General features: G+C 40.2%; 2 protein-coding genes across 3 annotated transcripts; one reads left to right on the forward strand and one right to left on the reverse strand.

Moving 5' to 3' along the window:
* Nucleotides 1-396: 396 nt before the first annotated feature.
* Nucleotides 397-11,451, forward strand: hltf (helicase-like transcription factor). 2 transcript variants are annotated; one of them, XM_085440892.1, is made up of 25 exons: nt 397-515; nt 815-1,017; nt 1,149-1,315; nt 1,699-1,841; nt 1,936-2,021; nt 2,231-2,302; nt 2,538-2,729; nt 2,832-2,906; nt 3,000-3,060; nt 3,132-3,186; nt 3,925-3,992; nt 4,098-4,145; nt 4,567-4,677; nt 4,800-4,891; nt 5,006-5,149; nt 5,315-5,447; nt 5,980-6,115; nt 6,693-6,872; nt 7,044-7,159; nt 7,513-7,697; nt 7,814-7,936; nt 8,387-8,499; nt 9,577-9,757; nt 10,636-10,716; nt 10,871-11,451. In XM_085440892.1, the coding sequence occupies exons 2-25, from the start codon at nt 817-819 to the stop codon at nt 11,012-11,014; spliced, it is 2,907 nt and encodes a 968-aa protein (XP_085297018.1). In that variant the 5' UTR covers nt 397-515; nt 815-816; the 3' UTR covers nt 11,015-11,451. The 2 variants fall into 2 exon arrangements, with proteins under 2 accessions (XP_085297018.1, XP_085297019.1); XM_085440893.1 differs by lacking the exons at nt 397-515; nt 815-1,017 and having other exon boundaries at nt 1,269-1,315; nt 1,472-1,841.
* Nucleotides 11,452-11,827: 376 nt separating this feature from the next.
* gyg1a (glycogenin 1a) lies at nt 11,828-22,730 on the reverse strand. Its single transcript, XM_085440894.1, has 7 exons — nt 22,041-22,730; nt 19,158-19,293; nt 18,900-19,074; nt 18,582-18,744; nt 17,236-17,362; nt 15,340-15,574; nt 11,828-14,061 (listed from the first exon to the last, which is right to left on the reverse strand). The coding sequence occupies exons 1-7, from the start codon at nt 22,180-22,182 to the stop codon at nt 13,891-13,893; spliced, it is 1,149 nt and encodes a 382-aa protein (XP_085297020.1). The 5' UTR covers nt 22,183-22,730; the 3' UTR covers nt 11,828-13,890.
* Nucleotides 22,731-22,935: the final 205 nt, after the last annotated feature.

Consider the following 22,935-nt stretch of genomic DNA (forward strand, 5'->3'; position numbering starts at 1 on the left):
TTTTTTGTGTATCATAATTCTATAAATTTTGACAAGATCACCTGTACCACTGGGGACCAACACGCAGATCCTCCACTGTATTTTGCTGGTTTCGTTTCTGATTTCCTCTGTAGAAGTAGAGGGAAAAGAAAATATGTAGGCCCCAAAGCATGGTGGAACCTGTCAAGTGATGTGTATTATTTGGGTGTTTGGTTTTGGTGGTGGTAAAGCAGGATGTTGATACAGGATGAGAGGTGTCTTGAATAAGGTTATCGCTGTCTAATCGCTGTCTAATCTCTTTTTATTTTACAACTCATTTGATGACTAAACGTGAATGCTCTCATATAAAAATGTCTATTTATTGGGCGATCTTTTTAAACGAAATAATAATTTATTTTGAAAATTAGTACCGGATGTTATAGAGCAACTAAATCCGTTTTTACTTTTTGAATAAGCAGCGGATGAAAGTAGCTCAAACGTCAACAAAATACGTCAAAAACAACAAACTACCGTCTTCGCCGAGAGGAAGTTAAACAGTATGAACGATTTGTTTCATGTCGACACTCTGTAACAGTCTTTTATTTGTATGGACACACTACACATGCTAACTCTTAATAGCTTATAAGTCTGTGTGTAGGTATAGGTTGAGAAGCTAACTTTATTATATTGTTATTTATATTATAGTTTAATCCCACTGTTTACGTGCTATTTCTGCGTCTGCGTGTCTTCGAATTTAGAATGCGTATTTTCTGTCGTTACAGTCTGCAGCTTATCTTATCACATCAGTCCAGAGTACTCTGTTATCTAAACTCATGTTCTTTCATCTCTGCTGCAGTCATGCAGTTCAACCGCAGGTGGAAGTTTGGTTGGGGCAGGTTCAGTGAGGTGGACCTCTTCACAGATCGCCATGAATCCAATGCAGAGACTCTCTCACAGGCCATCAGAGCTGCAGCGTCTGAGGAGCCCGATGCAGACGGCAGCGTGCTGTTTGGTCAGCTCAAGGGAACCGTGGTCGGCCTCAGATATTACTCAGGGGTGGTGAGGATCAGTCAGGGTCTTTTTTTATTCCTCTAGTGGACAGAGGAGACAACACAGATCAGTTCTACCACACAGGTCAGAAACATGTGGAGAAACCTGAAAAGCAAAAGGTGTTTTTACTCTCTGGACAGGTGAACCAAGGGGAGATGGTCGGTTTAGTGCGGCAGCCTCAGAATCCATATGACCGCAACGCAGTGATGGTTGCCAACATTTACGGAAATCAAGTCGGACACATCAAGAAGGAGCTGGCAGCAGCAATGGCTTACATCATGGACAACAACTTAGCTAAAGTAGAAGGGTGAGCTGCTATGTGCCCGAAACTATTCTCCCTTTCAGAAAATAGGACTATCATTACTTGAACCCCTAAACAAAAGTACTCAGGTGTTGCAGACCACTAAAATCACATTATTAATCAAACCATTTACTCCTTTTTTTGTACATATATTCCTTATAGTGTACTGTTTTGGATAACAAATGTAGGATCCCTGGTTTGCTTCCAAGAGAAGAGACAAATCCCTTTGGGGTTGTGCAGGAAGGGCATCTTCCTGCAAAAATCTGCAAAACCAGACATGACATCGTCAAAGTGACATTGAGCTGAGGCGCATGTTCATTATTAGAGGATTAATGTTGGCAAATTGTAATTTCCTACATGTACTAGTACACTTCTCATTACTTTTTCAGGGTGGTATTCTCAGGGACAAAAAACACCTACACCATGCCGGTGATGCTGTCCTTCTGGGGGAAAGAAGAGAGTAAAAATTCTGTACTGGAACAAATGTCACGCCGAGGATATAAGCTGAACACAGAGGGAGGCAAACTGAAAGGTACGCCCTGCACAATCGCTGGACTTAATTTACTCAAATTTAATGTGTGTGTATGCTCGTGGTTCTTCATTTACCTGCATGCGTTGGATTTCAGGCGACAATCAGCAGTGGTATAATAGTCAAGATGCTCGGGCATTTTCATCCAAAAAAGGTGTGACCACTGCACTAACTGCCGACGAGGTAAATAAATTACATTAAACGTTTTAGTAGTACTCTGTAAGCCTTTATAGCTTATAATAAAATAATAATAATAATTATACATTTTATTTATAGGTCCGAAAACACTCAAGGACACCTTACAAGCAAATAAATAACAAACTCATGGGATGGACCAACATGTATCTGTGTTGAAAACAATGTTTTTTTACTTATATTTTTTTTCCTTTCAGCTAAAAAATGCATTTGATAACCTTTTCGAAGGGTTGATGGAGAGTAAGGATGGAGAGAAAGAAGCTGCTGTGGTAGGTACTTAATCTGTTTATCTGTTTTTATTTATTACCTGCTTTTGTCTGCAATATGTTTGTTTTTAAACTTCATAAACAACAGTTAAATGCAATGATTGAGATCCATTAATTTTTTTTATACTGGAGTTAAGGAAAGAGTTTTGTATTTCTCTCCAAGCTGTCACTACATTTTGCTTTTCTTTATATGGGAGTGCAGCTTTAGTGTTTAACATACAACCGTCTCTCTTTCCAGTCTGTGGCTACTCCCCTCCTGCTCCATCAGAAGCAGGCGCTGTCCTGGATGTGCGCTCGGGAAAACAAAGCTGCCCTGCCGCCGTTCTGGGAGAAGAGAGGCGAGCTATACTACAACACCCTCACGTGTTTCTCTGCCAAAGAGCTACCAGAGAGGGTTCGTGGAGGCATACTGGCAGATGACATGGGGCTGGTAGGTGACACACAGATAGACATATTAAACTGCACACATCACATGATCATATTCTAACAGCATCCACAGTCAGCGTATATTGCACTGTTTCCTTTCTTTTAGGGTAAAACACTGACTGTAATTGCACTGATTCTCACCAATTTTCACAAAGGAAAGCCGCTGCCTGTGGAGAAATGTGTAAGTAGGCGTGTGTTGCAGTCTTTTCAGGCAATATGCTTCATGAGTAACTTGTTTTCACCAATTACAAAATGTGTGTTTATATGTGTGCAGGTTGAGAAGGTTTCGCCCATTAAAGCTAAAACGACGTCACAAATGGCCCTAACACTGGAAGGTACTGAAAACTTTTAACACATTTTATGATTTTGTCGAAATTAAATAAAAGATGTGGTGTGTTTGCTTCAGGAAGCAGCAGTGCAGTTGGAGCTGGAGTGAGTGGCACATCAAGTGGTTCTAACCTGTGAGTGTATTATTGATGTACATTTCACTCAAATTATACAACCTCAATTCCAAAAAAGTTGGGACTCAGCGTAAAATACATGTCTCAAAAATAAACTGGGACAGTGGGACAGGGCCATGTTTACCACTGTGGAGCATCCCCTCTACAGAACTGTAAACATCCATACACCTTTCAAATTAATGATGCCTTTCCCAATGTGCACGCTTCCAATTCCACAGGCACTAAATCTTACCCAAGTCCATGCATTGATTATAGTGGGAAAATAATGTCTGTTTTAATGCAGTGCCAGCTGAGGACCCAAAGATCACAGACTTCAATAACGATTTTTAGCCTGTGCACAGAGATTTCTCCAGATTCTCTGAATTTTTTGATGATATTATGTACTGCAGATAATGAGGTATTTAAAGTCTTCACAATTTTGCATTGAGGAACACTATTTTGAAGTTGTTCCACAATTTGTAGGCAGTTTTTACAGATTGGTGACCCTCTGCCTCCCTAAGATGCTCTTTTTATGCCCAGTCATGTTACTGATGTTTTGCTAATTAACATAATTAGCTGCTAAATATTCCCCCAGCTTTCTTTTTAGTACCACTTGCTTTTCCAGAGATTTGCAAGTCATTGCATTGTGTTTTTATATACATTTTACACAGTGTCACAACCTTTTTGGAATTGGGAATCTATTTTCTGCACTATTATATTCTGTGTTAGCTCATGACCCAATTCCCCTGTGTGAATCAGTACCCAGGAGGAGGTGATCTGTGTTGATGAACCACATGCAGTGAAGGCAGCAGATAAGTCAGAGAAAAGTAAGAATTGTCATCTCCACATGTTTATTTTAAAACTTTTGTTTGTGCATTTGTGACTCACTTGCATTTTTAACCTGACTTAACCTTAACCTGACCACTTAACAGGTAAGAGCAAAGAGAAGATGAAAGCAACCAAGAGAAAACCAAGCAAAGGTATAACTGTAACCTGTAGAACTGTGTACTTGTGATGTGGCTCAGGAGGTATAGAACATCATCTGCTAATTGGAAAGTTGGTGGTTCGATCTATGGCTGCTCCAGTCTGCATGCAAAATTATCCTTGGTGTAGATACTGAACTCCAAGATACACAGATTTACAGACAGTGTATGTGAATCTGTGCAATGAGTGTGAATGTACGATAGAAAGAACTTTGGTAGAATGAATGGGCGAATGAGGCATGTTGTATAACTGTGAGTGCTCAGATAGAGTAGAAAAATGCTTTAAAAGAACCAGTCCATTTACTGGTGAGAAAGTAGATGCATGATTGCACTGAACTGATTTCTTGTTTTGCTTCTAAACACTCTTAATAATCATTTCTTGTGAGTAAAATTATTGACTTGTATGCTCTTGGTGCAGAGGGATCGGTGTTGTTTGAGGATCTGGACTTTGCTGCTGCTCTGAGTGGCTCAACATCTGGCACAGGCTCAAAGAAGAAGAAAACAGACAAGAAGTCCAGTCTCACTCAGAGTGAGTTCCAACAGTGCATTTTTATTGAGTGTTTTATGTTTCTGTTTCTGTTTAAAGAAATAGAACTTGGACAGTCATTTAATATTTGATTTGGGCTTCTCTTTATTTTTTTACATGTGCAGTTGCTGAATCCTCCATCGTTGAAAGCCCAGATGACTTAAAAGCAAGAACAACTCTCATCATCTGCCCCCTCTCTGTGCTCAGTAACTGGCTGGTAAGAAGGCACACTTTGAAAGAACTGTATTTTTGCATGCCATAATAATTGGCTACAATTAAAGTTAAGAAATGTGTAGTTTTTTTCATCATTTTCCTCTCTTCTTTTATGCAGGACCAGTTTGAGCAGCACATGGACCCTAATGTGAAGCTGAATGTGTATTTGTATTACGGTCCAGAGAGAAACAGGAGTAAAAAGTTTCTGTCCTCTCAGGATGTGGTGATCACCACGTACAATGTCCTCTCTTCTGATTTTGGGGTGAGTATATACACAAATGTGTTGCAGTGTGGACTGAAATATTCACACAAATTAAAACTGAAGATAATCCAGCCATTGGGTACATTTTTTTAAATAATTCATAAGTAACTGGACTGGATTTTTCTCCTAGGAGATCCCTAATGTACTATAATGATTTCCTTTCAGAATAAGAGTCCCCTCCATGGGATCAGCTGGCTGAGGGTTGTGCTAGATGAGGGACACATCATAAGAAACCCAAATGCACAGATGAGTAAAGCTGTACTTGACCTGAAAGCTCAGAGACGCTGGATTCTTTCAGGTATCCCATGTCTAAATACACACACAGATTTCAATAGATGACAGCGATGGTATTGCAGGGTTTCTACCGGTCATTTAAAAGTCTGAAATGAAACTCAAGGAGATACAAGTTTTAAAATATTTAATATTTTCTGTAAATTTGTTATAGGTATAACATTTGAAGATGAACTGTTTCAGACTCATAAAAATATAAACTTTGTTAAACCAGTTTTTAAAGTGTCTACTTGCATTTATTTGTAATGCATTTATTTTAATGTGTATTTTTGTAGACTGGCACAGTAGACAGCTCTAAACTAATACCATAATTGTGACTATTCTGTGCTGTTTCATTAGCGTCTTCATCTACAGAATGAAAATAACAGAAATTATGGTAATTTCTGTTACATCACAGAATGATATTGGTTTGATAGATCTTAATACCACAACTGTAAATACCCAAATAAACAAATCCTCGACGACATCACAGTACGCCATTATGTTTTTTGAATATGTAGTAAACAGGCACACTCATTCCTCTTCCTCCTTCTCTTCAGGTACTCCCATCCAGAACAGTGTGAGGGATCTGTGGATGCTGGTGGCCTTCTTGGGTCTGAAGCCCTTTGATACGAGAGAGTGGTGGAACAGAGTGATCCAGAGACCCGTTACGCAAGGAGACAGGGCCGGCCTGCAGTGAGTGCTCAGAGAGCCTTTAACTTCTAGAATGCAGCACCGCATCAATCCTGCAGAGGGTGCCATTCACTTAAGAGTAGCAATAATCTTTCTGTTTAAAGCCTATTTGCTTTGCTTGCGTCTCCTTACTTTAATTTTAATATTGTTTGTGTTCCCTACTCCTTGCTCATTGTTGCATTTCTTGACTTTTAAAGTTTTTCTTTGTCTAAAAAAAAGCTTAAAGCTCCAGGGTCTAATCTCTTGTACAGAGAGCCTCGTATCCAAGTTTTTAATCAGAATCACTTTGCCAGAATCACTTTCACGTTACTGTGAAAGATCCACGACAGACCTGACCACTCGTTCATGCTTTTCAGCATACTTTTACTATAGCTCTGCAGCTCACTGCTGGACATATACCAACAACAGTCACTCAGCACAGACTTTAAGCCGGCCTGGCGTGATTGCGGTTGCCATGCAGGTGCGCCCGCCTCCCCTGCAGTGGCACCACAGATCATGCCCCGCATTTTATGTGAGGGTATGATAAAGTTGTTTTTTGTTTTTTACAGTATTAGTCTGTGATACTTGCTACTGTGTGCAGACACCTTCAGACACTAGTGAAGTGCATCACCCTGAGACGGACCAAGAACAGTGAGGTGAACGGGCGGCCTCTGGTGTCACTGCCTGAGAAGAAAGTCTACGTGGAGCAGGTAGAGCTCAGCCAACCAGAAAGGGAGGAGTACGAGCTGGCACGCACTGAAGGAAAAAACACCATTGGCAGGTACGTGTGGAGCGTGTCAGTGTACTTGCGCAAGCATGCTTGAGAGTGACGAGTGTTTTTGCTAAGACAGAAAGTACCTGTGTGAGATTATTTGACGGGACATGTGACTGTTGATTCATCCATTCATGTCAAATGTTATAATAAAATACGATTTTACGTTCATTTTTGCAGATATGTAGCTGAAGGTACAGTCTTGAGGAATTATGCTGATGTGCTTGCCATTCTCATGAGGCTCCGACAGCACTGCTGCCACCCTGACCTGCTGGCAAAGATGTCCTCAGATTTAGGTAAAATCTGAAATTTGTGAATTAACGAGATCAAAACTTTTGAAAACACCCGATGATCAACCTTATCAATGAGGAAACTCATTAGTGGGGATTTTGTTGTTTTTTGCTTGATAATTAGGATGTTTTTTACTTTGTTCTGCTGCTATCTTGAGCTCTAACGTGTTGAGTTAAAATATAAAGATACTTTAGGCAAACAGTTGACTTTGCTGGTAAAACCTTTTTCTTAACACTACCTGTTCTGAGATAATCAGTCAAACAAGTACTTGTGTAATACAAACATTAGAAATGTTTCTCCTTTTTCCAATTACTTCGTTTGCTTATTTCTTTCCCTCCTCATCACTTTCTGGCTTTAGGTGCTGCAGCAACACCGGCAGAGCTGCGGGAGCGTCTCATAGAAAAGCTGCGGTTGGTGCTGGCCAGCGGCTCTGATGAGGAGTGCTCCGTGTGTCTGGACTCGGTCCGTCTGCCCGTCATTACACACTGCGCCCACGTATACTGCCGGCCATGCATCGCACAGGTCATCAGCACTTCGGGACAGGTATATGTGCATCAGGCATTTGTAAATTAGCTGTCATTCTACATAAAACAAATACATATTCAGTTTAATTTAAATTCATATTCCTCTCTTTGCTGATGCTCCATATGTTGGCACAGGAGGTGGCGCACTGTCCTCTGTGTCGAGGTGAAATCAAGACCAGTGAACTGGTGGAGTTTCCACAAGAGGAAATGGAAGAAGAGAATATTACAAAGCCTGAGAGGTGGAGGACAAGCTCAAAGGTACTCACTTTAAGTAGGAGAAAATAACAAACGCACTCAGTAGACCCTAAAACAGGAGCCATCCCTTAAGCTTAATTTTCAACACATGGTAAAGCTTCAGCTAGTCTTCGCTTGCTTTTGGTACTGGGTACTTTTATATCAAACAGAACATGAACACAAACACTGGAATATAACCAAGGTTAAGGTTTTTCTGATTCTCAGCATGTGGCTGTTCATCACACCTTGTGTCATTAAGCCCATGGTGCACACATGGAAACTCAAGTGACTGCTAATCTCTAAGCAATCAGTGGTCTGATATTTTGTATATAATAGAGCAGATTAGTTCTCTTTCACAACTTTAGCTGAGGTGGTGCCAAAAACTTAAAGCAAGCAGGTAGCTCCACGGTTTTGATTTGGCAGGGGTGGAAAATGGGTTTGTTCTGTGCCGTGTGAAAATCTGTGTGTTTGCAGGTGCAAGCGCTCATGGGAAATCTGCTCAGGTTGCGATCTAAAGACAGCAGCATAAAGTGTTTGGTCGTCTCTCAGTTTACACGCTTCCTCACCATCCTGGAGACTCCACTCAGGTAAACAACACTAAGATCATAGATTCAGGATTTGCAGTGATTGCTGTGGCTTTGATGGAGGACGGCAAGACAATAATGACGTAAGCAGTATGAGTGACAGATGGGATTAAGTTGGAGAGGGGCTTACATCAGGGATCAGCACTGAGCGCCATCTTGTTTGTTTGGTGATGAGCAGGTTGACAGATGAGATCAGGCGGGAGTATCCGTGGACTATGATGTTTGGACATTGTGATCTTAAGTGAGAGCAGGTAGCTGGTGGATTGAAAGTCAATGGAAGCAAAAAAGAATACATGTTCGTATTCTCGTATTAGAGGGAGGCTGGAGGAATGGTGAAGATGCAAGGAGCAGAGGTAGTAAAGATGGATGAGTTTAAATACCTGGGATCAACCCTCCACATCAACGCACTGCACATAAGAGAGTGTAAGAGTGAAAACAGTAGTGAGACATGCTTTAATGTATGGTTTGGTGACATTGGTACTAACAAAAAGCAGTAGGCTGAGCTAAAAAATGCCAAGATTTATATTGGCAGTGACCATAATGAACAAGAAATGGTTATATGAGAGCAGTTTGGAGACAAAGTTAGAGAAGTACAGTTCAGGTACTTTGGACATGTAGCTTAGTGGAGGGTTAGTGGATAAATTAAACAAAGGATGATGGATATGGAAGCAGGAAGAAAAAAGGAAGACCTGCAGAGGACATGCAGAGAGTTGGTGTGACAGAAGAGGATGCTGGGGTAGGATGAAAATGAGGCGGATGATCTGCTGTGGCGACCCCTAAAGGGAGCAGCCGAAACAAAAAGGAGTAGGAGCAGCTGTGGCTTTGATGACCAGGGAAAAAATACAGTGCAATAAATAAAATTTATGAAGGAAGCTCTAAATGTGTCTTCTATTTCAGTAAAATTCAGCTAATCATTTCAGTTACTTTTACTATTATTAATGATTGCTTTAAAGCCTATTGATTTATCTGCTACAAGACAGAAACTAGCACTGAAAACATACAGACTGTGGTGTAAATGTAATTGATTGTATTAAATATTTTATTTGATTGGTCATCATGGAAGTGTTTCCTCCTCACCAGAGAGCATGGCTTCAGTTTTGTGCGTTTGGACGGCACCATGACCCAGAAGAAAAGGACTCAAGTCATCCAGGAGTTTCAGAGCTCAGCGGCCGACAGCCCCACCATCATGCTCCTGTCACTCAAAGCCGGAGGAGTGGGGCTTAACTTGACCGCTGCCTCTCACGTTTTTCTCATGGACCCCGTAAGTACAAAGCCTGGTGGAAGCAGACATTCAACCACATAGGTTGGTGGCCAAAGACTAAGTTATGTAACAAATTGATAACATCTAGGAATCATGTTATCAAAGATTGAGATTTTCTTTGGTGTATGTAGTGGAGGTAGACTGACTGGAATAGGCGAGGAACAGGTCTCTGAACATTAATTAAAGTTTGTTAATCTTTTTTTAATCATTAAAAAAAATGAAAGGAAAAAAGAAAACAACACAAATACCATACATGGCTGTGTGACTAGGTCAGGACTTGGGCTCTTATCTCATAACTAAACTGATAGAACTGGTATGCATCAGGATCTGGCTTGCTTTACCACCTAAGGATAATGTTGAGGTAATGCTCACCGGTCATTACTTGTGCAGATGCCAACACTGTGCCACAATCATGTATATTCACACCGGATGGATGCTTGACTCACTGAAGTTTATTAATGATCAGTTCTGCTGCTTAAAATAATCATTAGTTAACTGAAATAAAGTGATGGTAGATTTTCTGCAGAACATCTGATCTTTTTCAGCTGTTGCAGCGGGGAATCCCTGTGGCTGCATTGATGTTTCACAGACTGACCTACTTGCACATTTGTACCTCCAGCCTAGCCCAGCAAGCTGCATTGGTTGCACCGATGTAGCTAGCAATGTCATGGGGGTTGCATCACAAGTCAAAATGGCATCAGAGTGCACCACTACTCAGCATTCATTACATCCCGTTAGATGTTTGTGCACAAGGATGACAAAGACGATCTCTAAGGATCTCGAATCTCGAAATCTATCTTGTCATAGAAGGTTTTCAGGAATAAATATTGCATATTTTCAGTTACCGTGAACTCTCTCTCTCTGTGTTTGTGTCTTAGGCATGGAACCCAGCTACTGAAGAGCAGTGCATTGACCGCTGCCACCGTTTAGGCCAGAAAAGGAAAGTTGTAGTCACTAAGGTCAGTAATTTGGCTCTCACTATTTATAGTATTGGAAAGACATATTTTGCTTTTTTCTGATTAGTGATTTTTATTTTTTTTTTAAATTTAAAAAAAGATGCTAGATTACTAGAGAACTAATCATGTGACCATGTTTGTGTTTTTTTTGCTGCAGTTCATTGTGAAGGATTCAGTGGAGGAGAATATGGTGAAGATCCAGAGGAAGAAACAGGACCTGATGGAGAAGGCATTCGGATCCACCAACACTGACAGGAAGACATCTCGCATCGATGACATCGTAGCTCTGATGGAGCTGTAGACGTCTGGTACTGGACTTGAACTGAAGCGTTAACACGAGTTACAAACAATGATTTGCATTTGAACCGTAACCATCAGTTATTGTGTATTCGTTCGCCATGGTCAGGCATAGTTTCTGTTGATGATAAATGTGCTCAACGGTTTTTAAGTCACCATTTTGATACAAAGATGCAGGACGTACCACTTGGCAAGCATTCATATTATTCAGCTGTGATGTTTAGCAACTGCTACTCTTGATTTACATGTTTTAACAAGCCAATACTGTGCTGATTACTGGAAGCGGCTGATAAAGAGATTAAGGTTAATAATTAAAGGAGGTGAAGGTTGGACAAACCTAACTACCTTGTAACAGTTAACTTTTCAGTTTTCCCCATGCAAAACTGAACAGTTGTGAGAGTGTTTTTTTTTATGACTCTAAAATTAAAGAAATGCACATGACTGATGTAGTACATCTGTATCTGCTATATATAACTAAATACAACAGCTTCCAGATGTTAAATGAAAACTTAAATGAAGAAAAAAGGATCTGTGACACATCTGTTGTCACACCACGTAAAAGAAAAGTAGAACAAATGATGGCAGCATGTTCAGTAAACGTCTGAACCATCTAACCAACCTCTAAAATGGATTAGTTTCCAAAATAAAATGCAGCTTTAAATAGTTTCCAAATCTCTTAGTCAATATAAAACCAGACATTTTGGCTGTTTACACTTGATTCTCCACAGCCTTGACATTTGACAGAAATCAAATAGCACAGTTGCAGCACGACATCCAATAACAAGTACAGTAAAAATTAAACAACACAAGAGGTGGATTAAAGGTGGGGTTTTTTTGTTTTTTTTATTTGAGCTTTCAGAGGGATGTACAGCTAACAGCTGGGAAACAGGACAGATGTGCACTAACTCACAACCTAGAAAGCTACATATGGACTTCTCCCATAACCTTGCCAGCTTGTTTTAGGAGTGTTTTACAGCTGTGGGTAACAGTTTTGAGGGGCACTCGGCAGGATTGAAGCAAAGAGGGTATTGGCAACAGCAAGGGATGGAGTCAACGTTCAATCTGTTGTGCCACTAGCAGCAGTTACAGTAAGTGAGGTTTTGTAAACAGTGAACAGCAATAAGGCAGCTGGTTACACTACAGAAAGGAAGTAAAGAAGTTAAACCCAGTTAATGGCACAGACGCACTGATGCAAGTTTGACAGGGACGTACATGCAGGAGACGGATGGACGGTAACAGATGTCTGACGAGTGCGCTGTGGTTCAATCCCACGAAAACACAAGACAAACCTGACTGTTAACAAGATGTGGGTGGAAGCACCTCATTACTGATCCATGTTTTAACTCTGTGCCATGCAAATACAACACAACACGTCTTGCTCTAATACGATACCAGACAACACAAAGCTGAAGTCACAGGGAGCTGGTGAGTGTCAGAGGCACAGACAGGAACGCTCATCTGTGCACTCCAGTGAGGTGAACTGTCATGTAAAGCGGGATTTTAATAACTGTCTGCATATCTGCTTTAAAGTGGTTTAGACAGAGGTTTATTGCCAGTAGGATAGATGGAAAAATCCTGAAGCGACTGCATTTCTGCTGAGCTGCTCAGATTTTCCAAAGATCAGGAAGACTCGGAACTGTGAGTCCGTTTTCAACAGGTGCACTTAAAAGGAACAGACATTTTAGGAAGTAGCTACAGCTTTTTTCTTTCTTGTCAAGAGTTTGGTGAGAGGATTTGCTCCACACAGCTGGATAACCTCGCTTAGCATGAAGACTCGAACTGCAGAAACAGCCAGAGCACAACTGACCAACCAGCACCTGGAGGTCCATCGATTGCAGTTCATTTTCTCATCATAAAATTCATCTGTGAACGCTAAAGAAAAAATAAAAATCAGCGTTTATGTATATATGTGGCTCAAGGTGCTTGGCCAAGAAAATTGATACGTTACAGGTTATAAAACAGAACCGTTGTTTCTTTACACTTCTGCTTTTGTAGGGAGTTTCCAATCAATCGCTAGTCTTTGTTAACTTTGGACACAGACTAGCAGCTTCCACTCAATATTTTTGACCTCGATACATCACTTGGCGATTGGGTCACATAACCTTGGGCAGGGAAATAGGATGGAAAAGAAAGTTAAAATTTAATTTAATTTTTTTTTAAATTTCAGTTGTAAAAAGCATCTCCAAAGATATTTTATACAAATTAATACATGTTCAGTCTCTACCCAGACTTTTAAAATGTTTGCATGGGGTGAAGCTGATGTCCACAACCTCTGTCTTTCATTGCTAATGTAAGGGATTAGTGAAAATACTGGATTAAGCTTTGTTTTTTTCAACATAACAAATACTCCATTATACTACTATACTGTAATACTCCAGATAGACAATACACATCTCTAGGATTCTTTAAAATATCTCTCTCTACATATTTTTTGTACCGTTAGCAATGCAACTAAATTACATCTCAGAATATACACAGCACTTAATAACGGGATAATAACGACTATTTGCAGTCTCTGTGCTAAGGGAGTTAGTTGGTCAGCTGCTGCTATAGCTTCACACTTACTATAAAACCATGTGAATCTTCTCCCCTAACTCTCAGCAAGAAAGTAATTTATCCTAAAATGTCCAATTTTTCCTTTAAGAGGAAAAAAAAAGTGGAAGGTGGAGTGCATGGGAATTTTGTTTTAGTCACACTTAACCCTCTGCACACTAACAGGATGCAGAGGTGGAGACCGAAATTTGCTCAGAAGCATTCATCCAGTCACCTGCCAATCAAGCCCCTGTGATTCACTGAGTGGTGGTTTACACTCCCACCTTCCACCCCCACCCAACCTCACAGAGCTTCAACTAGTGTCCGTCACGCTCCCTCGGTCGCCCACTACTTTAGGAAAGAGTTAAGTTTTTCCTCGATGTTGGCAAACGAGTCGTCACCCATGTAGTCGATCTGGCCCGCTTCCCAACGCTGCTTCCGCTCCGACGATGAAATCTTCTGAGGCACAGAAGGAGGAGAGGACACCGACTCCTCTCTTACATCCTCGTGAAGCTTACCCTGCATGACATGGAGAGTGAATGAATGAATCATCAAGTGAAACTAGAGCAATACTTTATAAGGACTGCTTTCCTCAAGCCCGGCCATGCTCCGCTGGAATTACCGCACAGAGGAATTTGCTCTTTTCTGGCCTTGAGACACGTTTGGTACGTGCAGGCATTTCTTAAGGACAGTAAAAATATAAACGAGACATTTTGCAGGAGATAAGAGTAGCACTATTTTCTGAGATAATTTATCATAACACTATAAAAATAAACAGTTCTAGATGCTGGATGTGCACTTAATAAACTGCATCAGGTGGAAGAATCAGGTAGAATTTATAACTTAAACAAATATTTTAATACCAGAAGTTGTTTCCTGATTCACAACAGTCTCAAATCAGTTTATTCCCCTTAATTTAGTTTTTTTGTTTGTTTTTTTTACACATCATAATCCTTTCAGACTATCATACTCATAGATATACAATTATGAGTATGAAGAGAAAAATCTTCAAATATCAAACTTTAAACATGCACTTTTTTAGTGAGATTTCTTGATACTGTCATTAATGCAGCTGGATCAAAAATTATGTCGAATTTCTATTCATCATTTAAAGTCTTCTATAAAAATGCCAAATAAAACAGATCCGAGTCCAGATCTAAAGAACTACACCACTATAGTCTTAAAAAGTTAGTCATAGCAAATGGAAAATTACGTTTCTCCTCCTGCTTGTCTGTATAAACATGTAAGTGTGACACAACATGGCACAGTTTCAGGCTGTTGGGCAAAGCCACAGGCTTTTGGCAGCGCTCCTTTGTGACAGAGCTATTTCACTACAGTGCTGTGACTTACAGACTGCACGACAACTTCCTGCTATTCTGTGTTAAACAGTTGAAGGTCCCAGCACGGCTCACTGATGACAGTAAGCTATTCATGCAGTTGTGGCACTGCTGAGAGGAATGACACTAGCGACAGACATCGTCTGGTGCTGAGGAATGTGGAACCAATCAGCTCTTATTTACTATCACTATTATGACTAAACCTAGCATTTTAAATGCAGCTTTACAAGAAATTGAAACAATTTAAAGATTTGGTAATTGCTCAACATGACGGAATTTCACACTTAAAAGATATGTACAATATAAAGAAGAGTTGCTATGCAATTAGAAGTTTTGAAACAGTCAGGAAATGCTGATTATGCAACATGCTACAACACCTAAAATCACATACATTCATAGTCATTAATGTTTCATCACATTCCCACCAGCCACACCCGAGACCCACAAACCGTTAACATACCTCATCGCTCTGCTCTATAAAGCCGCTGAGGAAGGGAGTGTCTCCGTAGGCCTTCTGCAGTAAAGGCAGCACAGATTTGGTGTACACCTGCCACCACATCAGCAGATAGTCAGGGTGCAGCACGCAGGGGTCAAGTGAGGACTGACCTTTGACCTCGCCACTCTGAGCATCGTAGGAGTAGTTCCACGGTTTCACTTTGCCCAGGAAGTGCACCACCTTCGCACCTTGGCCGTACCTGTGCAAACAAACAGAAGACCATGAGAGGGGGAAAGGAGAGCGAGAGAAACATGCAGTGAGAGGGCTCTAAACACTTCATCCATCCATCCATTCTCTTCCACTTATTCTTGGGAGTGCTGGAGACTATCCCAGTTGGGATGGAGTGTTGTGAGAGATCAGTCTAACACAGAGAGACAGACAACCGTTGACACTCACATTCACACCTATGTCCAAATTAGAATGTTGCACCAAATTTGCAACACACAAACTACAGTTTACAGCATGAGATTATTTCCTGTCAATTCTGGAAATGACCAGAATGCACAAGATTACAGATGAGTACATCAGAGGAACAGCTCGAAATTAGAGAGGCATGTGCAGATGAGGGATAGTGGCTATACTGGACAAAGGATGATGGATATGGAGCTGCAATGCAGGAGGTAAAGAGGAAAATCTAAAAAGGAGTTAATGGATATAGTGAAGGAGGACATGCAGAGAATTGGTGTGGGAGAAGAGGATGCTAGGGATAAGATGTGGTGAACATAGAAACTGTGGCTTTGCTGACAAAGAAGGGGGACAAGAAGAAGACATTTATTTTGAAGGGCTGAATTAAAATTATCACTGTACTTTTGTCCAGAGAATTTGTGAACTCCAGTAGGATTTTTTAAAAGTGGGAATGATCCAGTTTAGTCATACTGCAAACCAGTTTGAGACAACCTCCATTTCTTTCTCTTTCTTTCTTTCTTTCTTTCTTTCTTTCTTTCTTTCTTTCTTTCTTTCTTTCTTTCTTTCTTTCTTTCTTTCTTTCTTTCTTTCTTACTATTTGGACATGAACACAGCTTTGCTTCTGTGTATTGCTTCAACAGTGGTTTTGAAATGAAGCAATGAAGAAGTGACTTAAGGGTGCTCTTAATTCACTTTTCTTAAATTCAAGAGAAAAAAGTCCCTAATTATTTTCACAAGTTTAAAAGTCATTAAGCAACAGACTGACAGTTAGCTGTTCATGTAAACTCTCAACAGGGACCTAAAAAGTGAAAAAACATTATTGTAATCAGACCTCCTGATAGTGGAAACTCTAGAAGAGGAGAAAAAAATTGACTTGGATGAAAACAGGAGAAATATCAAGCAATGAGAGATTCAAACCAGCATGATGGAGTTATGTCGTGTTAGGACATCTATGGCTGCTAATAGAACTAGATGTTTATTGATGATGTGACTGCTGATCAAAGAATGACCAATGGATTCTAAAGTGTGTACTTAAAAAGCTGCATGACACACATCCTGCAACGGTTTCTTGCCACATTCCTATAAAACTCTACTAAACAGCAATTACATTTGTAAATCCAAAGATATGAATCATGACGACACACTACATCCACCGATCTCCTCCAAAAGGACACATACGGTTCCGATTTAAATAAAACGGCATATATAGCTGCTCTAGTTCCTCTTATTCGAGCCAGGTTTTGGTAAAACTAGCGATCTGTTTCAGTGGCTTCTTGTAATTTAACCCCCAACCACTGACACACACACAAACACAAGACCTTTGAACTGACCTTGATGAAGTTTTATGTCACCTTAACCACATAATGAGTGCATTGAGTATTTCCTCACATGTTCACATCTACTAGTTTCTGCAGTTTTCAAAGAGAAACTGTGCGCATGTGCTTGCATACTAACTGTTTGAAAGCCGGTAGGTAGGAGTAGATGGCAATGCTGCTGAGGTTGTAGATAAAGGGGAGGTGTTTGGAAATATCTGCCGTCGCCCAGGTGTTAAAGTAACTGTTGAGAACTCCCTGATCCCCACCTGAAGACAAAGACAAGCAGACAAGCATTATCAAATACACTTCACGATATAACGCTTTTAATTTAGTGTCTTTCTAATAAAGGATAAAGATGTTATTCAGTTTCTGGCATTTTCACCTCATCTGACCGCTCTTCTCTCACTGCTGTAATACACACACACACACACACACACACACACACACACACACACACACACACACACACACTATGGTAGATACAAGAATACCCACCACCATTGCATTCTGTACATTCCCACAGGCTGTGTCCTATCTGACATGTAAAAATAGAAGCTGAAAGGGTGTGCTGACAACGCTGTGGGAAGATACAATGAGTAACAACATATGGCAAAAGCTTTTTTAGATTTCTATGATTTAGCTATTTACTGAGTCACAGAATCAATTCTGATCATAGAAGTAGCTTTGATCTTTCGTCCACTTGATTTCTTTTTGTTTTTAATTGATTTGGGAATTGCTTTGGTTGCTACCTTAGCTAAATCATTGATTTTGATATGGGACTTCCTGAAACGACATAGTAAAATAAAAGTAAAAAGGTTAACAAAAATCTCTTCGAACTTAAACTATGCTGAAAACACTTATTCTGGTGCCATTTTCCATCACGTTCATACACTGTCCAAATAGTGGACAGTGTACGCAAACAGTTTATTCAGATACTCAAACTTGTTTATTCAAAGAAACCCTCTGCAACGAGTCATTCTGCAGACAGATAAGTCTGAGTTCCTATTACTTTCGAGAGGTGAGAGTGTTTAGTGTTCACACTAAATACCACCAGCCATTCCCACAAAAGGCTGCCTACAAGGCCACTAAGGAGACATTTGGAAACCACTTTTCACTGAAAAATAAATATTTTTCTCCATCATGGTGCCAGGAACAGTGATCTCAACCATATAAGTTGTTAACAGCTACTCGATATATTGCAGCAGTGATTTATACAGATATTCATGATTCCCAGAGATTTACTTCAGGAATGGCTTCCTTTTGCTTGATGAGCATATAACTACAGCAATGAGGAAATAGCTCTCGTCACCTTTACTGTTGTTATAATTTGCAGATGAGCAGGTTAAATAATGGAAATTGTAAACTTTTTATCTGCAGTTTAGCTGTTAGAGTTTAAGCACGATAAGACAAGAAGGACCACAGCTGGCCCTTACTTTTCACTGTAGACGATATTATGTTTGGATGTATTTACACAGATTCACTTGCCATCAAAGCTGCCATTTTCACCACAGAATGTGATGAGCTTCTCGTGGGTCTCATTGGATGGTCTGAAGACAAATACCCCAGAGTTGAAACAATCTGGCCAACCAGGATCTGGAGCAGCAGATAACTCCTCTCTCTCAAAGAGTTCATCTATGTTGGACAGCACCTGAATGCATAAATATAGATGTATTAAGAATCATTTATAAAAACGGGAGAGGTTCGACAAGGAAAGTATTTTAGATGTCCACTGTGTCTTTACATCGCTACAAAAAAGAGCCAGTGCTGTGTGGTTTTTGTGCTGTTAACAGATCTCTTTCTCACCAGTGTGTCAGCGTCCATGAACACACACTTGCTGTACTGCGTGAGCGTCCAGCAGTGCAGTTTGGTGAACGTCACCCCCAGGTCCGGACGCTTCATCAAGGCCAGATGAGCTGAATCGCCTGAATCCATCACGTCCACCATATGCACCTCATCAAAAATGGAGCGCAGCACATCTCTATAGAGCAGACGGTATGATTTACATCAGCATGTATGTCACCTCTTATCCTCCGGTAATGGCTAAACAGCTGATGCTGTTACCTGCAAGGTTCTGCAACATGTGGCCCCACGAGAGCGACCAGCTTCCTGGTTGTGTTGTGGCTTCGTAACGACTGGCCGAGGACCATCGCTCCCTTTGCATAGCTGTCATTTGTGGCCAGTGTCACAAAAGCTTGGTCTGTTTGCGGAAACACACACATTCACACACTGAGCCAGAAGAATAATGCATCATAACATTACTGCCATAACTTCATGTGTCTTTCAGTCACAGGCTAAAAACCTTTATACATTCCGACAACTTTAAATATGAATGTCTTCAATACCATCTTTCTGCAAAAAGACAGGAAAAAGTGCATTTTATTATGTCAACAGCAGGTCCCACAGGTCTTTTCATTCAACTCTGTATTAAATTAAGTAAGAGGTGAATTATCCTTGAAGACTGCATTTGATTTCGTTTTATTTTCTTTAGTTTCTTAAGATTCTGTTTTCTTTTTTAGTGAAGGCCTTAAAAAGCTGCCCTTTTCACCACAACATTTACATAAATGTATATAAAAAGTATTACTGCTAATAGAAGCAGTATTACTAATTTTGAGTAAAACCAACTAAACCCGTGGCCCCGCTTCCACTTTTCCTCTAAAGCAGACATCAATTGAAGCCTCATGATCCCCTTCTGCAATTACGGTAATCTCCTGCATCAATACAATTCATTTTATCGAATTTTATTCATCCTAAAACCAGTTATGCAAAGGTCAGCGTATGATGAGTCCCTAGAGCATAAATTAGCAACCACAGGGGGCAAGCAATGTTGAGTGAAAGCAGGCCTGGAGCCAGCTGAGAGCATTTATCAAGCTGAACGTATGAGCTGTCGGGGGGCTTCTGGGAAACCTGACCCACGTGGCTGTGTTGTACAGTTGCTAAGATCTTATTCAAGGAATTCTAAGCGGACTGTTTCAGCGTACAAGAAAGACTTCTCTCACCTACAGGGCAGTACAGGAAGCATGTGTTGCATTCTCACAGGGTTAAACGTGGCTACATGAAGCCTCGTGACCTCTAGGTATGATGTGAAGAATGGTGATTACCCAGTTCAAAATGTGAAGTCTGCTCAAAAGCCTCCTTTGTTTACGAAAATCACATTTGTCTTTATTTGATATAAACTAATCAGAACTGTTGCAATCAATGTGCAATGATTATATTAGATGAAAACAAGTATGGCTTTCTTTTAAAGAACACGTGATCCCAAACCTTTGTGTTGCAGTTGCTTGTTTCATGAGTAACCTGTACTGGAAGCAGACAATTGCATACATATGTAACTGTTAGTGTTACAGTGTTGTACACACATTATAATAGTAATTATATAACTATATGGTCCATATTAAATCGTTAGCCACATTAAGACTTTCACAGTAACACACAGAGAGACACTAAAGATGTTTTAGTGTACTGACAGGAAGGGGGAGGGGACAACTTCAAGCCTACATACAGCAGCGCACGTCCACATTGAGAGTTTACTGAACAAAAACAGGAAGTTAACAATGTATTTCTAAAAAAATAAAAGCACACGTAAGACGCTGAGGGATAAAGTCTAGAGAAAATTGTTACCTGTTTGAGTAGAGGGGAGGGCAAGCCACAAAACAATCAAAAACAGACTGAAAAGGTTTACACGGCTTCTAAACAAGTATTACATTTTGCTGTGCACACTGATTTTTACTGAAAAAGAAAAAAATATATCTAAAAATGCAAAAAGCAGATTTGCAGATCAAAACTTGTTCAGTTTTCTGGCTATAGACTAATCACTGCATGGATACAGCCTCATGCTTCTCTACAAGTAGTTGTACAAACTTTTGGTGAAAAATAAAATACCAAAACCACTCACATTTGTGTACTGTAAATATGCCACCAGCTGGCTTTCAGTCTTGGTCCTAGGCTCATCCAACTCACTACAGTTTGTATGATGAAATCATGACTGTGGGTGAGGTAACACAGGGAATTCCCACATGCCCACCCTGTGAAATCCAGATGTACTTATCAGCTATGGGCATACTAATTAACACTAATAAACATCCATGTAAGACTAAAAATGTTAGCTGATAGGGAGCAACTACAGTAGTAATTGTATTTAAGGCTATATTTTGGTCTAAGCACCTCACGTCTCAGTATTCAATATCCTTATATTTATGCTGCTTGTATATATAAAGTAGCATAACTTTGAAGACCGATTGTTTTTAAATGACTTTAAAATTACAGTAAAGCAATAATGAAAAAACTGCAGGTGTCTCATCTTTTTAAGAATCCTTTTCATGCCTTACTGAGGCATATGTACAAATTTATGTGGCGTTTGAATGAGTCAATAAATTCAACAGTAAGAGCTTTGACTGTTATAACACGTGGTGACACAAGGTACACCTCCCGCTTTTCTAAACATTGTAACAAGTGTCTGCATATTTTGTGATAGTTTCGTCTGCTTGAAGTTTTTGGGTTGTTTTTTTTTTTTATATGGACTAATGTTGCCTGAAATAAAGGTGAATTAAAAAAACAACAACAACAACAACGGTTTGTTAGATCCGTAGTTGTTTGTACGTTTGTACCTTTTTAATCGCTTAAAACTACTCCGATTTTGAAGCTTGTGACCGGATGTGCTGCTTTTCACCATCGCCAGCTTTACTTTGGTCCAAACCTCTGCAGAAACTCATCAAAGCAACTCTATGACTACACAACCATTTAAACCACTAAATCGCAACTTCTGTGCACCACATGAGCGTGGGAGCGGGTGCTGCAGCCACTCTAAAGCCCCAGAGTTTGACAAGTACGCGTTGATATTTCGGAGGATGCATGCAGTTCGTGCAGCTCAGCTCCGGACCGGTCCGATGCGGTGCGACCGGGTTCCGATGTCAGTGTAACGTCTGAGAGAGTCGGCCAGTCCCTTACCCGACATGGTGTGCTTAGGAGGGTCCACCCAAGGGTCGGGGGTCGTGATGGGGAAGACGAAGGGCTTGCACTGCGAAGGGCAGAAGCGCAGCAGCTGGGAGCAGTCTAACACAGGAATTAAGCCCCACATTTTCCGGGTCATGTGACCACTGACAGCCGACACGGCCCCCTACGTTTGTCTCTTTCCGTAAAACTTTATTTGTGATGGTCTTCATCACAGACAAAAGCCATCTTTTAAAAAAATTTTTAATCAGTTAGGTAATTAAGGATGGGTAAAAGCACAGCGCCATTAGTATAAAAATAGATTACAAATTAACAGATTAATAAAGACTAGATTAGTGTGTACTTAACAGTATTCTGTTGTTTAGGTCATTATAAGGGTCATATTTTATTTATTTTTTGTAAAAAATAAAAAATGTATGAACTATTAATATAATAATAATTAAACGGAAATGCGTTATTAGCTAAAGTACGAATACAGCACGCTGATTTTTCCCGATGTTGAGTTACGTTTTTTCATATGTTTAAAATAAAAATGAAATTAGAGAATTCATTTAAAAAAAATCAAATTAAATGGGGCAAACTATATAAAGTTTACAGTCTGACATTAATATGCAAAGGTGAAAGTGTAAGTCCCAAACATCATAAGTATTCCCATACGTCATCCTAAAGGAAAATTTAGCGTCCGTTGTCATGGAAACGATGACGCTGCAGTCCTTCGGGTGATGTCCATGGAAGAGCACCACTTTCACTTTGACATAATGACACCATTATACTCCCCTGCTGAGGTTATAAATGGGAACTGGCTTTAGTCGAAGGGCAGAGTTATTTCTGCCGAAATTCTCAGAGACAAAACTTCTGCTGAAATCAGGAAGTAACAGAGTTTTTTTTTTGT

This window comes from Copadichromis virginalis, linkage group LG19 (assembly GCF_057382275.1).
Source record: "Copadichromis virginalis isolate Kocher_CV1m ecotype Utaka linkage group LG19, C_Virginalis_male_GT1.1, whole genome shotgun sequence".
Lineage (NCBI taxonomy): Eukaryota > Metazoa > Chordata > Actinopteri > Cichliformes > Cichlidae > Copadichromis > Copadichromis virginalis.

What these genes read in the sequence shown, in the direction of transcription:
- hltf (XM_085440892.1), top strand. Translation starts at nt 817, where the DNA reads ATGCAGTTCAACCGCAGGTGGAAGTTTGGTTGGGGCAGGTTCAGTGAG. An exon ending in CTGCACTAACTGCCGACGAG is followed by an intron (nt 2,022 to 2,230) that starts GTAAATAAATTA and finishes TTTTCCTTTCAG; the next exon opens with CTAAAAAATGCATTTGATAA. An exon ending in GGAAAAAACACCATTGGCAG is followed by an intron (nt 6,873 to 7,043) that starts GTACGTGTGGAG and finishes TCATTTTTGCAG; the next exon opens with ATATGTAGCTGAAGGTACAG.
- gyg1a (XM_085440894.1), bottom strand. Translation starts at nt 22,182, where the DNA reads ATGACCCGGAAAATGTGGGGCTTAATTCCTGTGTTAGACTGCTCCCAG. An exon ending in TCATGGACGCTGACACACTG is followed by an intron (nt 18,745 to 18,899) that starts GTGAGAAAGAGA and finishes TTATGCATTCAG; the next exon opens with GTGCTGTCCAACATAGATGA. An exon ending in TTATAGAGCAGAGCGATGAG is followed by an intron (nt 14,062 to 15,339) that starts GTATGTTAACGG and finishes CATGTCATGCAG; the next exon opens with GGTAAGCTTCACGAGGATGT.